The following is a 14,059-nucleotide window of genomic DNA, read 5'->3' on the forward strand; positions in this document are numbered from 1 at the left end:
ATGGTAACCCTTTATTGATTACGAAACGTTTTGAAGTGTAATTTACATGTACCAAAAAATATGTTATTTAAATGATTTTTGTCTATTGGATTCGCAAGACCTGATGTTTAAAAAATTAACTCTAACGGATTGCGAAAAATATATTTTAATTTGATTTTGATTATGATTTTTTAAAAATTTTAAGTATTGAGATTATCGATTTTCCGAAAGATCTACACAAAAAAAAAAAAAAAACATATTTCTTGCCCTCAGAAAATTTTTGTGTTTAATTCATTGTTGATGATTTTAAATTTACTTTTATACTGATAAATGTTAGTAAAATGTTGATAGTTTTATTAAATATGATGATATATTCTCGTAAGACTCAATTATATATAAAGAGGAGGCATTAAATCACAAAACACATCGCAAACCCGTATCATTGATATTTTTGAATTAATATTAGACATTTATAATAGCGCCAATATGATAATACTTTTTTAAGTATAAAAAATTATAAGATAATATAAAAAATTTTAATTTGTAAAAATTATTGCCACTCAAATTTCGTTTGAAATTATTTTCAATGATAGAGTGAATATTCAAATATAGATTCTACTATTTTATTATTAAATAGAAAGTATAGCTGCCGTGAATTGTATGATTAGCTGAAGGTGTCTTGTGCTTTGGGTCTAGCAAGATATTTTTGGAGAAATTGTGATTGTAGTTGTTGGAAATCATCCAGAGAAGAATCTGGTGCATTTTGTTATCTGCAACAATAAAAAAATATTTAATTAGTAACTATAATTAATACAGATGTTTCAAATTTTACCTTTTGATCAAAGTTGCTCGTACAGTGCCCACATGAAATGTGTAAATTTATTGTCTTGATGCAAAGTATGATGAAAAACCTTTTGATTTCATAATTTGAGTGGTTCAGGAAAATGAAATCCGAGAAATTGGTACTATTGATAAAATTTTTAAAAATTAATTAACAAAGAAGACATATTAATAATTTAACAAATATAGTGTAGTTACTTACCATAGAAGAAGAAATTTGATGATAAGAAGTACTGGAAAATCTTATCACTTGATGTTCTTGTACGTTACATTTTTAAAAATTTAAAAGTGAACTCCAAAGTTTTTTATTGGCGCCATTTTTTTAAACGTAAATAAATGATATTTAAAAAAAATATTTGAACTAAAAAATCAAAATAATTTTGATGTATTACTACATAGTTCGAGTTAATAATTTTATCGACTTATTAAAAATAAAAGTCAATTTAGTAACTGTTCTTGAAGAACACGTCTGTTTAGTTCGTCCGATGAGCTGGAACTGACCCAGTAAAATAGAAACTTTGAAACTGTTTCCTGGCTGACGTGTATCCTGGACATCAGGACCCAGGGAAATTAGGAAAAGCTCACCAGTATCGTATATACCGTGAATATTACAAATTTATATTTAAAAGCATCAAAAGCATCCAGGTGATGACACTTTTTCAAAGTACGACACTGCTTGAAGTTAGGGAAAGGGTTAAAAAAAGTAGAAGGAAGATCATGCATCCATTCATATTTTCGCATGTAAGATAGCGAGTCAGAAAAATTTATGATTGGTTCAAATGTCCTTTAGCTGACATTTTACTGTCCGGGGCGTCCAACCGGAAAGGGTTCTGCAAAAAAATATGCGCCACGTATGCAAATCGATTGTAAAAAGCTTTATGAGCTTAGTTGGAAAAATATGTACTCGTCCTAGTTATCTCTTTGCTCGTGTGAGTTCACGTGCATGATAATTATTTTGAAAAATATCGATTCGTAAACATACTCTACAGCCAGTTGTTCATATTTCTACTTTAACAGAATTAGAATAAAATACAAGGACGAATATTTTTATTTTATTTTTAAATTCACATCAAGTCTACAGAAACTGAAGAATCAAAATAAAAGACTTCTTTTTAAATAGCAAATTTTCTGGAACATTTTTTCAACAAACTGATTTTTAGCATAGATTTCAATTAAATAATCAGTGAAAATAATTTCAAAAACGCTTGAGTTTATTGAAGACTTTTGCCACTAAATATCGAATATATTTAAAAAAAGTTACAGTAGAAATTGATAATCAGAAGGATTTTGTATTTTTTGGATTACGATTATACTTTTCAAATATAGTATACTAATATACCACATGGATTTCATCTAAGTTATCAATTAAATCATGTTAAAATTTATTATTTTCCATTCCGGAATATTTTCCAATGATCGCTTCAATTGCCTTCCATGCATATTCTGCTACTTCTCAAAGCTTCTGGATTTATTTCCACAGAAACTGATGAACTTGTGATTAATGTCAATAACACGCACAATGGCGCGAAGAATTGAATTTTTGAATTCATTTCTTATATATAAATGTTTAATTTTCTATGTATCAATGTTTGAATCGTATTTAAGAAAAGATGCGTCCTTCGCTTTTTTAGAATAATAACTTGACTATCTTATCATAAGCTCGATATTTTTTGCAGTGAAGCAGTTTCCTTTGTTCACTTAAAGTACAGTCATATTAAAAAACAATATGAGTGTAATTTAAAAAATATGTGTTATTCTTAATATTATGAATAAGTGATAAATCTTTAATAGACCTTTTTTTATTTAAATTAATTTTTAATTTTTTTTGTGGAAGAAATATATAATTAAATATTACAAATAATTAATTATTTTAGTAAAATATAATTATTTACATTGACTATATTTTAAAAATTGTTTTTTTTTTTTAAATTTCATAAAAATCATTAGTGATTGCTGTATCCATTTAAATTAATGTGATTTTCAAAATGTCTTCAAGTGCTTTTAAGATTAGATAAATGTTTCTACAGCTCATTTACGAGTGTCTAGAAATATTAAAAAAAAGAACAATAACAAAATCATAAAAATTAGATAACTATAATCTTTTATTGAAATCAATTATTTTTTATCGGCTGACAATTTTATTATAATAAATTCATCTAAAAAAGAAGTAAAACTCAAGCATTGTCTGTTTAAAGGTATGTATATGAAAAAAATTTTATATTCAAAAAATTATTTTTATATAAAAGGTAAAAAAGTAATATTATACACAGAAAAGAGAGTATGATTTCGTACGGCACATATTTATCATTTGATAGATTTGCCAAGTCTTCAATCAAAAGATTACTTGTACTGATATTAAATATATTACACAAATATTTTTCACTCATAAAAATAGTATTATTAGTGGTTATTAGTTTTGGCGCAATGAATCCTCCGAATCCCGGTTGACCTTTGTAGAATAATCCAACACCTCCAATAGGTGCTGGCGGATAAGTAGTCACTTCTTGCAAATCTATGAATGGGTATAATGTCTGTCCGCCATCTATATTCCAGCTAGACATTTGAAATTTGATGTAATTTTCTCCTGGTTTACTCAATTCTAGATTCGCTTTTTTGCCAAACGTTGGAATATCGAGATCATTTATCAGTAACTCCTTTCTGTAAAGCATAAAATAGTAAATTTTTGGGTTGAAATTTACGGTGATCAAAGAATAATAAAGAAACTACCTGTTAGGGTCGGTTTCATTGAACCATTCTACTTTGGAAGAATTAACGGGCTGCCCTAATTCATTAAATATTCGTATTCCCGCTACTTGAAAAGTCAAATGATCTTTTACGACCCGAAATTGTACACCTGGAATTATAAATGAATAATTAGTGATCGTTTTAATTAACTAAAAGTCAATAAGTTTATGCAGATTTAGTTTTTATGTATTACCAACGGCAACTACTCCTGCGGGCAAAACTATATCATCTAGATCTAATAATCTTAAGTCATAAGTCAGTCTCATCAAATCCCCATCCGTATAAGAAGGCAACTGATTGTTTTTTTCATAATCATCGAGCCTTTTGGTAACTTCATTATTCCAATTAATAGTATTATTATCGATAGTGCCGTTTACAAGTACTCCTTCTTGAATTTCAAAGTATGTTATTGACAGTTTTGTAACTAAACGAATCCCCGTAATGACTCTAAACGAAAAAAAATTTACAATCAGTCTGAATAAATAAAAAAAATGATTTTCTTACCGTTTGTTATATAAATCAGAGTACTGTGCTGTAATATTAAAGTAAGCAGCCTTTTTTCCAGAAGCAGGCTCTTCACAAATGTATCGGGAAAAGTAAAAATGTACATGTGTTTTAGCGTGGTAAATTCCATAATCCTCATCACAGTCTTCAGTTACACGGCCTTTATTATAATAGTATCCATCTCCACCCAAGACCGATACGTAGTTGTAACGTCTTTTACTATTTAGCGGCTGTAAAAATTCATAGGAAGTTATTAAAATATTTACTGATTTTGATAATCCCAAGATATTTTTATCAATTTAAATTCTATTTAAATTAAAAATTATAATAATTTACCGCAACACAAGCTCCTAATGAATATGCTTCATATGTTTTATTATAAATTACTCCATCGCAAAATGATGCTGTACGTTCACTAGATTTCAGACCGTCAATGATGTATTTTCTATTGTTTAGCATATAATCATTAGTTACAAATGTTGTCAAAAATTGATAACTTTGATAGTTTACACCTACAACACAGTAGGAAAAAAAGTTCATACAAATTACTTTGAAAAATGGGTGAATAAAAAATTAATTCGATTTAAACCTTCTACGAATTCATTTGGCTTAGGATCACAACGACGAATTGCTTTAGATTCTCTTTCCGCAGAAGCCCTAGCGACTTTTGCAATCAGAAGCACTGTCTTTTTGTACTCATCTAGAGCGTCATGTAGTTCTGTATTCCATGCATCTGATTAACATTATTCATAATAAATATCAATATAAATATCGTTACTAAAAAATTGATTAATACATACTAAGATCTGTAGAGTGTAAATGACGATATCTGTAAGCATGGGCTACCATAGCGTATCCTTTTGATAATGATGTTGTTGTAAGATTAAAAACCGCGAATAGGAGATCGTAACCAGATGATCCTTCATTACAATCACTAACATGATCTTCCTATTATTGAATTTTAAATATTTAATTAATTCATTCATTTTTAGTTAGATTTTTATGAACAATACTTACTTTTATTGTAGTCATGTAGTATTTCAGATACTCGCTTATCTTTTACGTTGGGTAAATAGTGATTTGGTACAGTATATTCTCGTATCAAAGATAATGTTTTTCCAAAATCGGACGGATTTATTGTTTCGTTAATATAATTTTCAATAGTTTCATTTTGATATGTATCATTTCCCGTAAAATATTTCAAAAATTTTGTCTCAAATCGTTGATTTATTTCGAAAACAGTACGAACAAAGTAACCAACTATCTGCTTATCAATTTTAACCGAAAGTTCCTTAATAATGCGATCAGCTTTGTCTTTCATCGAAGACTCTATTCTCGCAGTACTTTCGCGGATTTCATCTAACGCATCAATTATATCTTTTTCAAATTTATTATCTTTTATAAATGACTCTATTTCTATAATTGCCTTGATCGCTTTCCATCCGAATGCCACTACTTTTATTAAAGCCTCCGGATTTATTTCTCCAGTAACCGATGAACTTGTGCTCAGACTCAATAGCAAAGCTATGGCGGCAATCCGAGCCCTTATATTCATTTTCAAAAAAAAATAATTTATATTTCTTGGTATCAAATATTCACCTCACTAAAAAAAAAAAAAAAAAAAAACAAATTTCAAATAAAATAGAAAAATATTTATCACCAATTCGGAAAATTTTTTATGATTTCCACTGTACTTACGCAATACTAGATGACACTAAATAATTTTACTAACGTTCAGAAAATATTTATCAGCATTCAAATTCTTTAGTACTCATTCGTCATGTTTATCGTGACACCACCTAGAGCACTTGCAAATGGGATCCCCGTAAATGTATATAAATAAATTCGCTTTGTCTAGCTCAAGTACAGTAACGTTCAGAAAAATATTACGTGCACATTTGCCATAAAGAGTACCAACTTATACTTCATAAATCTAATAGGTACATAAAAAATCGATATTAATTAATATATTAAATTTCTTACTATCAATAACTGTCTAGCAAATAAAAATATAAATATCATTTGAACATTTATTTTAATAAAAATTATTAATTATTTAAATTTTCATTATTGAAAAATATATAATTTAATAATGGACAACAATTTAAATAACAATTAATTTTAATAAATTTCAAAAGTTAATAACTATTGAGCGCGAATTGGTAACTAATTTTTGAATTTAAATTATTCTATTTCTTTGATTTGATATCTGCTAATAAAATCTAAAATATGCGAACTGACTCATAATTTATATTTTCAAAATCTATTGCAAGTAAAATTAACTCTTTAATTTAATGCTGACGATTATTTTAAGTAAAATGTTATCGTAGTCACGTGACTGAACATACATTACAATAATTGCAATTATTTTCTTTTGTCTTGACACTCTTTGTTATAATTTTCTCAAAGTATTCAAGATCACACGCCAGGCATCAGAGCTGAGAAGGAAGAAGCGAAAGAGGGGACTGGGAAGTGGAAAGAACATAAACCATTAGTTCCATTTGCTCCATTCCATTCCTCTATCAGCTGACTTGCTAACACAACCACAAGCGCCAACAGTTGGAGAAAAAAGGTCTAGACTTACATTTAGTTTGAATTAAACGATTCGTAGATTTTGAATCCATTCATCGGCGCGCGCATTTTACAATGTATTTAATTTACATTTTATTGTTGATAATTTACACAACTGGTGTTATTAATAGTGGGAAAAGTAATTTACAGTGCAAAGACGAAGCTGGCAATGATGTTGATTGGTAAGTTGATCATTTATTCTTATTATCAATAAATTTTAAAAATACAATATCACGTTTATTTGAAATTTATATTTTTTAAAATGAATTATTAGGTTTGTTCTGTATAAAATACCTAGACTAACCGAAAGTAATAATCGGTTGATTAAAAAAGGTGTAGGATATGTTTATATAACTAGCGATACAGTATCTGAAGGATGGCAATTGTCGGAAAAAGATATTGGAGCCACAGACTCTATACCTGGACAAACTCTTTCCACATTATACAATGACGTGAGTAAAAATAATAATGTTTTAATGTATGATACTGAAGTTTTTCAATGTCAATAATTTTTGAATTTTTTTTAAAAACGACAAATTATAAAAGAAAAAAATATTTAAAATATTACACCTGTAGTTTTTTTAATTTTCTGCGTGCGCATTGTTCTATGATTAATCCACAACTTTATTTTACAAAGAATATTATACTCGGAAAAAACGGATTTCAAAATTTAGGTTTAATTGCTGTGTAAAATCCTGGGTCGAAAAATTTGATCTGATTTTAGTCTAACTAGACTGTATTTGACTAGTGGTCTGTCTTAAAATTTTAATCTGTTTTTTTATCTAAGGCAATTAAGGACAGACTAAAAATAATAGACAGAAAATGATTCTGGTTTAGATAAAATCAAAAGAAGGTAAAATATTTGAAGAAAAAGTCAGATTTTGATCTAGAGGTGACCAAAACCAGATTAAAAATTTTTGGAAACCCGTTTGAAAATAGTTTAAATAAGGGATAGTATAGGAAATTATTGAATTTTCCATGTTGATTAAATATAAATAAAAAGTAAAATTGAATAGAACTTAGAATTTTTATTTGATTTAAAACAGATAAAATTTTCCGACCTGGGAAATATCCCGAAACCATTGAAAGATTCCATAAGTAAAAGACAAAAGCTAGAAATTTCTGATTTACGACAGCCTTTCACTTATGGAATAGTAAAGCTATCGGATCCTATTAGTGAGTTAGGGTGACTTTTCCGTGTAGAATTAAATTGATAGTTATAGGATAATTTCCGGCGACATACACAGAAATTATTTATTATTTATACGCTTTTAGGACGAGGCATCAGAGATATTATGGATTATGTATAATGATCAAGGTCCAAACAGTACATATAATTCCAAATATGGACATGCTAAGGGCGTTTTGATGACTGATGATACTCGTGGTTTTTGGCTTATACACAGTGTACCCAATTATCCATTGAAACCCAGAACTGGAACAGATAACAAACCAAGCAAAGCAAGAGAGAATGAAGAAGTTTCCAACTTCAACAGCAGTTATTATTATTATGTCAACTTGAATATGGTTCCGGATGGCGAGTACGCATATCCAAGGTCTGGAAGGTTTTATGGACAAAGTTTTCTCTGTATATCAATGGAATCAAGCCAGATGAATACGGTCGGCCAACAGTTAATACACAATCAAATAATAACGTATCGATATAATTTACCCGAATCATTAGCCGCTGAGTTTCCGAGCCTCGTTAATGCTTCACAAAATATTAGACCGAAAAATCGGCCGTTCAGTCATAAAGAAGAAATTTTATCTTCTGGCGGGCAAGAATTTATCTCGTTTGCTAAGACAAGTAAATGGAGAAAAGGTAATTTTGTTTTTTTTTTTTTTTTTTAATTTTCTTCGAGAAAATTTAATAGGAAACGATAAAAAGTAAACGGTTTCTTAATATATTGAAAGAGTTATGAATTTTCAGAGGTAAATGAAATACTCATTAAAAATAATTATACATAAATATTCATAACTCCTGAGGGCTTGAATATCAAGGAGCCGTTTATTTTATAAATTATTCATAATTTAATTATTTTAAAACGACCTACAAGGAAAATCAATTCGTTCAATGATTACTGAGTTTTCAATTTAATTTAATAATTTAAAAACTTTGCTATGGATATGACTTGTTTAATAAATTTAAGTACTCGAGTTAGTGGATAGTAAAGATTTACTGTAAGTTATTTCAAGAAAATTTGATAAGACGATTAAATTTATATCTCTGGAAATTTAACATTCCGTGAATTTTCGAAAACATTTAAAATAAATTTATAATTTATGAGAGTATGAATATCAAGATATTTTATTAATATATACAATAAAGTAAAAACCCCAAGTAGCACAGAGTCAACTTTAAGATTTCTTTAAAAGAACGAGACAAATTTAATGTCTCAGTAAATTTTTTTTTTATAAATAAGACAGATGCTGGGTCTAGGAGTCATAGAAAATTTGTCTTATCTCCTGTCTTAAAAAAGTTATTCAAATGATCTTTTTATAATAAACCTTTGCCGCCGTTTTTGAAAGTCTTTTAAACAGATATTTTGTTCGGTGAGAAATTTCTGATTTTGTCAACATTTTATTGACTTGATCGGTCAAAAAACAGCATCAAAAGTGATCTTATAGATGTCACAGAGTGTGCTACTTGGTAAAGTATAAATTAAATTTGAATATTAATAATTAAACTTGTTGAATATTCCAGCAATGAAATTAAATTCCTTGACATTCATATTTGCATCTCATAAATTCGAAGTAATTTATAACCGTGAAGAAAATAGTAACCGCTGTATTAAATTATATTTCAGATCTATATGATGACTTTGTTGCACCAGAATTGAACACAGATTTATTGGCAGAGACGTGGTTGAATGGACGAGGGAAATTACCTTCTGAATGCAATGGATCAAAGTAATGTTAAATTAGATGACAATCTATATTAATGTTATTGAAATACTGCGGCTTTGTTTCACGAAATTAATCCTGTACAATGTTATTTTTACTCCCAATTAGAGTACTGAATGTTCAATCAATAACATTAAACTCGGCTAATGTAAACTTCAGAAACTCGAGGGATCATTCGAAATGGGCTGTGGCGCAGAACAACAGGAAAAATCGTAATTGGGTTTGCGTTGGCGACATCAATAGAGAGGTAAATTATTGTTGTTAATCTTTAATAATGTACACAAACGAATTAAGGGTAAAATATATAAAGTATATAAAATTATAAAGTTAAATTGCGATGAAATTACATCAGATCAATTATTATCGTTACAGAGCCCTCAATTCAATAGAGGCGGCGGTACGGTCTGCGTTAATTTGCCAGAGCTGTGGACTAATTACCGTGACAGTGTTAATGATGTCGAGCCGTGTCCACGAAAAAAATATTTTTTACGTGACTCAATGGACGAGTGACCTCGTAGTTAAGTTAAAAACTCTGTTAATTGTTGCTATATTTTATTTTTTTCTTTCATTTATATCCAAATACTTATATAAGGTATAAGAAATTCTATTTTAATAATAATAATAATTGTAGTTATTATTATTACTATGACAATAATTATAATACAAGTACATAGTAATTGAAATTTATTTTTTATTTATTTAGATAAAAATTTTTAGGGAAGAAAAAAGTGTGAACGCAACATATAATATTATTTGACTGATTTCTGTTAGTATTTTTTTTATTTTTGTTTTTTTTTTCATTTCTTTAAATATTTTTATGCGTTGACATAAACCAATTTCATCGAGTAGTGTTTTTTAATGTGTGTTTTTTAGTAGTATTAGTATTTGTAGGAAGACTGAAACACCGGTGTTGGCATTTATGTCTATTGCATTTTAGCTGTCACAAGTACTAGCACTACTAGCACTAGCACTATCACTAGTATAGTACAGTACGAACCGTCAAATAATAATCTGTACGGATGGGCACTCGACGGTTTATGACATAATCGATATACGTTTTATGATATTACAGATGAGTCTAAAATAATTACAATAATAATTAATAATTAACAATGATAACAATAATTATAAATATCTGACGCGAGACATTTTCACCTTAAACACAAAGATTATCATTTTTAAATTACCGATTAATTTTTTAGTCTATCCTAGTTAGCATCATATATTTACATACAAATTTTAATTCTATTTTATTTTAAAAATTTTATATAAATACGAGTGATGTGATGCGTCGTTGATAAAATTGGTAGTAAAATCAATAAATATATATGTATATATATTTATATATGTATATATAGATGTATATCATGTAATGAAATTTAATGAAAGTGAACATGAAAATTGTCAACCATTAAAATGTTTGCTTACTGTGTGTAAGTAGTGGATGAGTTTGTTTGTTGCGGTGTCGCATAAATTCGTATTATTTGACGCGTGAATTAATTTTATTTTATTTGTAAATATACGTATAATATATAATAATATTAATCGGGACATTACTGCTTATTAAATAAATTAGTACATATAGACATTTAAATCACTAGCTCCAAGTATTCATCCGTGTGCTCGATCGTTAACTTACTTAACTTTTTTTATGTTCGTTTTTATACTTTTTCATCCGTCAACTCTGATAATCCCGTTTTGAAAGCTATCGTATCTAGACAGACGCATTCACATCACATTGATACAATTTCGTATTGATAAAATCGCATTGTTTTCTATCTAAAATATGAATAATATAGCTGATGAGTTGAATTGTTAAATTTTATGTCTGTGTTCATGTGTACGTGCTTCATTGAACAAAATCTTACGCTCCCAACTGTAATTAATTTTTTAGTTTATTTTTTTTTTTATGTTTTGTAGCTGCCGCATGCCGTATTAAATATTTGTTTCACGCTTCAATATTTAAATTCATTTTTTTATCGTCTTTATACTTTTTTTTATTACTTTGTATATATTTTTTTTATCAATCTATTATTATGTAAATTACAAATTTTTTACTTTTAAATTTACATACTTCTCAAGTCTCTCCCTTAAAAATAAACAAATCGTCGGTGGTTGGTTCCGTACACATAATGAATTAGTGCTGTACTTTGTATGTATATTCGATTAATTACGAGTGTGAAAGGTGCGCACAATTTAAACCCCGTTTTTCACTGGTTAAAATATCGATGCGTACTCAGTATCAATGTACAAACAAACCACTCGGCATCGTACGAGAGGAGTCTTATATAAAACATAAATAAAGTGGCAGTATAATATTTACTTTTAATTATAAACTTCTTTTTTTTTATTTTAGCGAATCGATAAAATATTGTCGCCGTCAATCGATACGCTACGGAATTACTATACGGAATTTTTTATTTCAATTTATTATTTTTACAATCACGTTCACTACACACTTTTTTTAAATTTTTATTTTATTAATTACTTTTTTTTAAAACTTTAAATCATTTTTTTATTCGTTAATGACGTCGTTGTATACTGAAGGCAGTCGACACATGATTTAATCACATAATAAAAAAAAAACCCTTGCCAATTGTTGGGGGCGTGAGAAATTTCATTGACGAATCACTCAATAAATTATCAGTGATTATTAATTCATAAATTTTATTGCAATGATAATTTTATCATTATCAATTTTAATAATTAAGTACAGGTGCACTTGATTAAATTATTATCAATCAATAATAAATTATAATTATCCCGTACATTTACGTATTGACGACATCATTATTATTAAAATTATTATTATTATTATTATTATTATTATTATTAGTATTTATTTAGTATCATCAATTAATTATTCGTAATGACATTTAATAATAATTGTTATTTTTAATTATCAAGGTCAAAGCGTTAACGTATTACGCTACGACCGACAAACAGTGCAGCTCATTAACGGACATATTCCCTCGTCAATTAACAGGCAAATGGAGATTAATGACAGTGGTAAAATTGAGAGATAAATTTATTCATCAGGAGACTTTCGCTCAGTTTCTTTATCAACCAGATAAATGGTACAATCAAAATTTTCTTTTCTCGCGATGGTAATTAATCGATTATCCCGTCACAGTCCGTAGTCACACTTGAAGGGGGTAGACATTTAAGTTTTTTATTTGCGAATTCAGGCATTTCTTGGTCCCGAACACGAGCCGGTAGTCGTGTTTAAATAATTAATAGTGCAATTTCCACTCTACTGCTTACCCTCTCTTTTTTTTCACTCAGCAATCAATTCTCCTTTTTATTTTATTTATTTTTATCCTCACTCGTCCAATAAATAATCATTTATATTTATTTCTAATCTATACCATTATTATTATTATTATTATTATTATTATTATTATTATTATTATTATTATTATTATTATTATTATTATTATTATTATTATGATCAATATCGTTATTAGTCGTGCAAAACAAAGACAATTTAATTTTGCAGTATATCTATTTACAGTGCATTGAAATTAATTGAGATCTAGCGTTAAATGTTATTTTAAATTATAAATAAATCTATCACACTACTCAACGATTCTGTCGCTGGTTACTGTGATACACATCAATAATAATAATAATAACAACAAATATTATTATTATTATTATTATTATTATTATTATTATTATTTATTGTAGTATTTACAAAAAAAGCACTAGCATACTATTTAAATATCTACTGTGCTGGCCATTAAATCCGGTACTATTTGACTCATCTTCAGCTCCATTAGCGTCATTATTATCAACCGATTGTACGTGTTCAACAATAGGTGATAGTCTATCAGCTGGTTCAAATTCCCGGTTATTAATAGGCGCGCTTGAGTCATCATTAGTGTCATCCGAGTCACCGTCGAAAGATTTATCATTAACGTGGATTTTGACCACCGCGTCGACGGGATACGCACTCCCGGTTTCGCTGGAGGAGGAGGCCTGGGTACCTGACCCATTTTTTCCGGGACTCTCGGTGGTCTCAGTACTGGGCTCCTCGCACTTTGAACACAGCACCATTCCCTCTTCCTCGGTGGTGCGGTCGTCGTCCTCGCAGCCGAAGCAAATCAAATCTGGCTGCTCGTCGTGAGTCATGATATCGCAGTGCACGCAGTGATCGTCGCTGGGTGGGATCTGCTGTGCGGCGTAACACTCCTGGCATCTCAGCGCACGTTCCTCCTCGAGATATCTCCCAGTCTGATTGACCGATTTACGTGGACGGTAGGAACAATTACGTGACTCCATGTCGCACTGCATGCAAAGAAGTAAATTTGATTTGCTTCCTGGATGGGAATTGTAGCCATTGCAGGTGCCCAATTGACGGTGTGTGTTATTTTCGTTGTCGCTATCGCTGTCAAACAATCGCTGACTGGGACTCCCTATCGACAATCCACAGGGTGTAGTTGGAGCAGTAATTGTCCCTTCCATATATCTTCTTATGTTGTCCATTTTAGTTTCGCCGCGTTCTTTACGCGGC

General features: G+C 29.1%; 3 protein-coding genes and 1 long non-coding RNA gene across 5 annotated transcripts; 1 reads left to right on the top strand and 3 right to left on the bottom strand.

Annotated features, from left to right (window-relative positions):
* Positions 1–422: 422 nt before the first annotated feature.
* Positions 423–1,081, bottom strand: LOC103570970 (uncharacterized). The gene is made up of 3 exons (XR_549013.2): positions 1,022–1,081; positions 812–944; positions 423–749 (listed from the first exon to the last, which is right to left on the bottom strand). It is a non-coding gene; the product is annotated as an uncharacterized LOC103570970 (long non-coding RNA).
* Positions 1,082–2,810: 1,729 nt separating this feature from the next.
* Positions 2,811–5,858, bottom strand: LOC103570971 (uncharacterized). Of its 2 annotated transcripts, XM_008548898.3 has the most exons (9): positions 5,767–5,858; positions 5,086–5,671; positions 4,869–5,012; positions 4,658–4,801; positions 4,405–4,580; positions 4,069–4,298; positions 3,758–4,011; positions 3,547–3,673; positions 2,811–3,477 (listed from the first exon to the last, which is right to left on the bottom strand). In XM_008548898.3, exons 2-9 carry the CDS (start codon positions 5,621–5,623, stop codon positions 3,009–3,011), a joined length of 2,082 nt encoding a protein of 693 aa, XP_008547120.1. In that variant the 5' UTR covers positions 5,624–5,671; positions 5,767–5,858; the 3' UTR covers positions 2,811–3,008. The 2 variants fall into 2 exon arrangements, with proteins under 2 accessions (XP_008547120.1, XP_008547121.1); XM_008548899.3 differs by lacking the exon at positions 5,767–5,858 and having other exon boundaries at positions 2,814–3,477; positions 4,869–5,016; positions 5,086–5,190.
* A 48-nt stretch (positions 5,859–5,906) lies between these two features.
* LOC103570972 (plancitoxin-1) lies at positions 5,907–10,220 on the top strand. The gene is made up of 7 exons (XM_008548900.2): positions 5,907–6,008; positions 6,478–6,821; positions 6,914–7,091; positions 7,915–8,461; positions 9,447–9,549; positions 9,652–9,790; positions 9,916–10,220. Exons 2-7 carry the CDS (start codon positions 6,715–6,717, stop codon positions 10,051–10,053), a joined length of 1,212 nt encoding a protein of 403 aa, XP_008547122.1. The 5' UTR covers positions 5,907–6,008; positions 6,478–6,714; the 3' UTR covers positions 10,054–10,220.
* A 3,016-nt stretch (positions 10,221–13,236) lies between these two features.
* Positions 13,237–14,031, bottom strand: LOC106693694 (uncharacterized). The gene has a single exon (XM_014442515.2). The coding sequence runs from the start codon at positions 14,029–14,031 to the stop codon at positions 13,237–13,239; it is 795 nt and encodes a 264-aa protein (XP_014298001.1).
* Between the last annotated feature and the right edge of the window lie 28 nt (positions 14,032–14,059).

The sequence above is a fragment of the Microplitis demolitor genome, chromosome 7 (genome assembly GCF_026212275.2).
Source record: "Microplitis demolitor isolate Queensland-Clemson2020A chromosome 7, iyMicDemo2.1a, whole genome shotgun sequence".
Classification (NCBI taxonomy): Eukaryota; Metazoa; Arthropoda; class Insecta; order Hymenoptera; family Braconidae; genus Microplitis; species Microplitis demolitor.

Bases quoted from the DNA above. Each gene is read 5' to 3' on its own strand.
- LOC103570971 (XM_008548898.3), bottom strand. From the start codon at position 5,623: ATGAATATAAGGGCTCGGATTGCCGCCATAGCTTTGCTATTGAGTCTG. The intron at 4,802-4,868 runs GTATGTATTAAT...AATGTTAATCAG, and splicing joins TTTACACTCTACAGATCTTA to ATGCATGGAATACAGAACTA. The intron at 4,012-4,068 runs GTAAGAAAATCA...TTTTTCGTTTAG, and splicing joins TCTGATTTATATAACAAACG to AGTCATTACGGGGATTCGTT.
- LOC106693694 (XM_014442515.2), bottom strand. From the start codon at position 14,031: ATGGACAACATAAGAAGATATATGGAAGGGACAATTACTGCTCCAACT.
- LOC103570972 (XM_008548900.2), top strand. From the start codon at position 6,715: ATGTATTTAATTTACATTTTATTGTTGATAATTTACACAACTGGTGTT. The intron at 6,822-6,913 runs GTAAGTTGATCA...ATGAATTATTAG, and splicing joins GCTGGCAATGATGTTGATTG to GTTTGTTCTGTATAAAATAC. The intron at 9,550-9,651 runs GTAATGTTAAAT...ACTCCCAATTAG, and splicing joins TCTGAATGCAATGGATCAAA to AGTACTGAATGTTCAATCAA.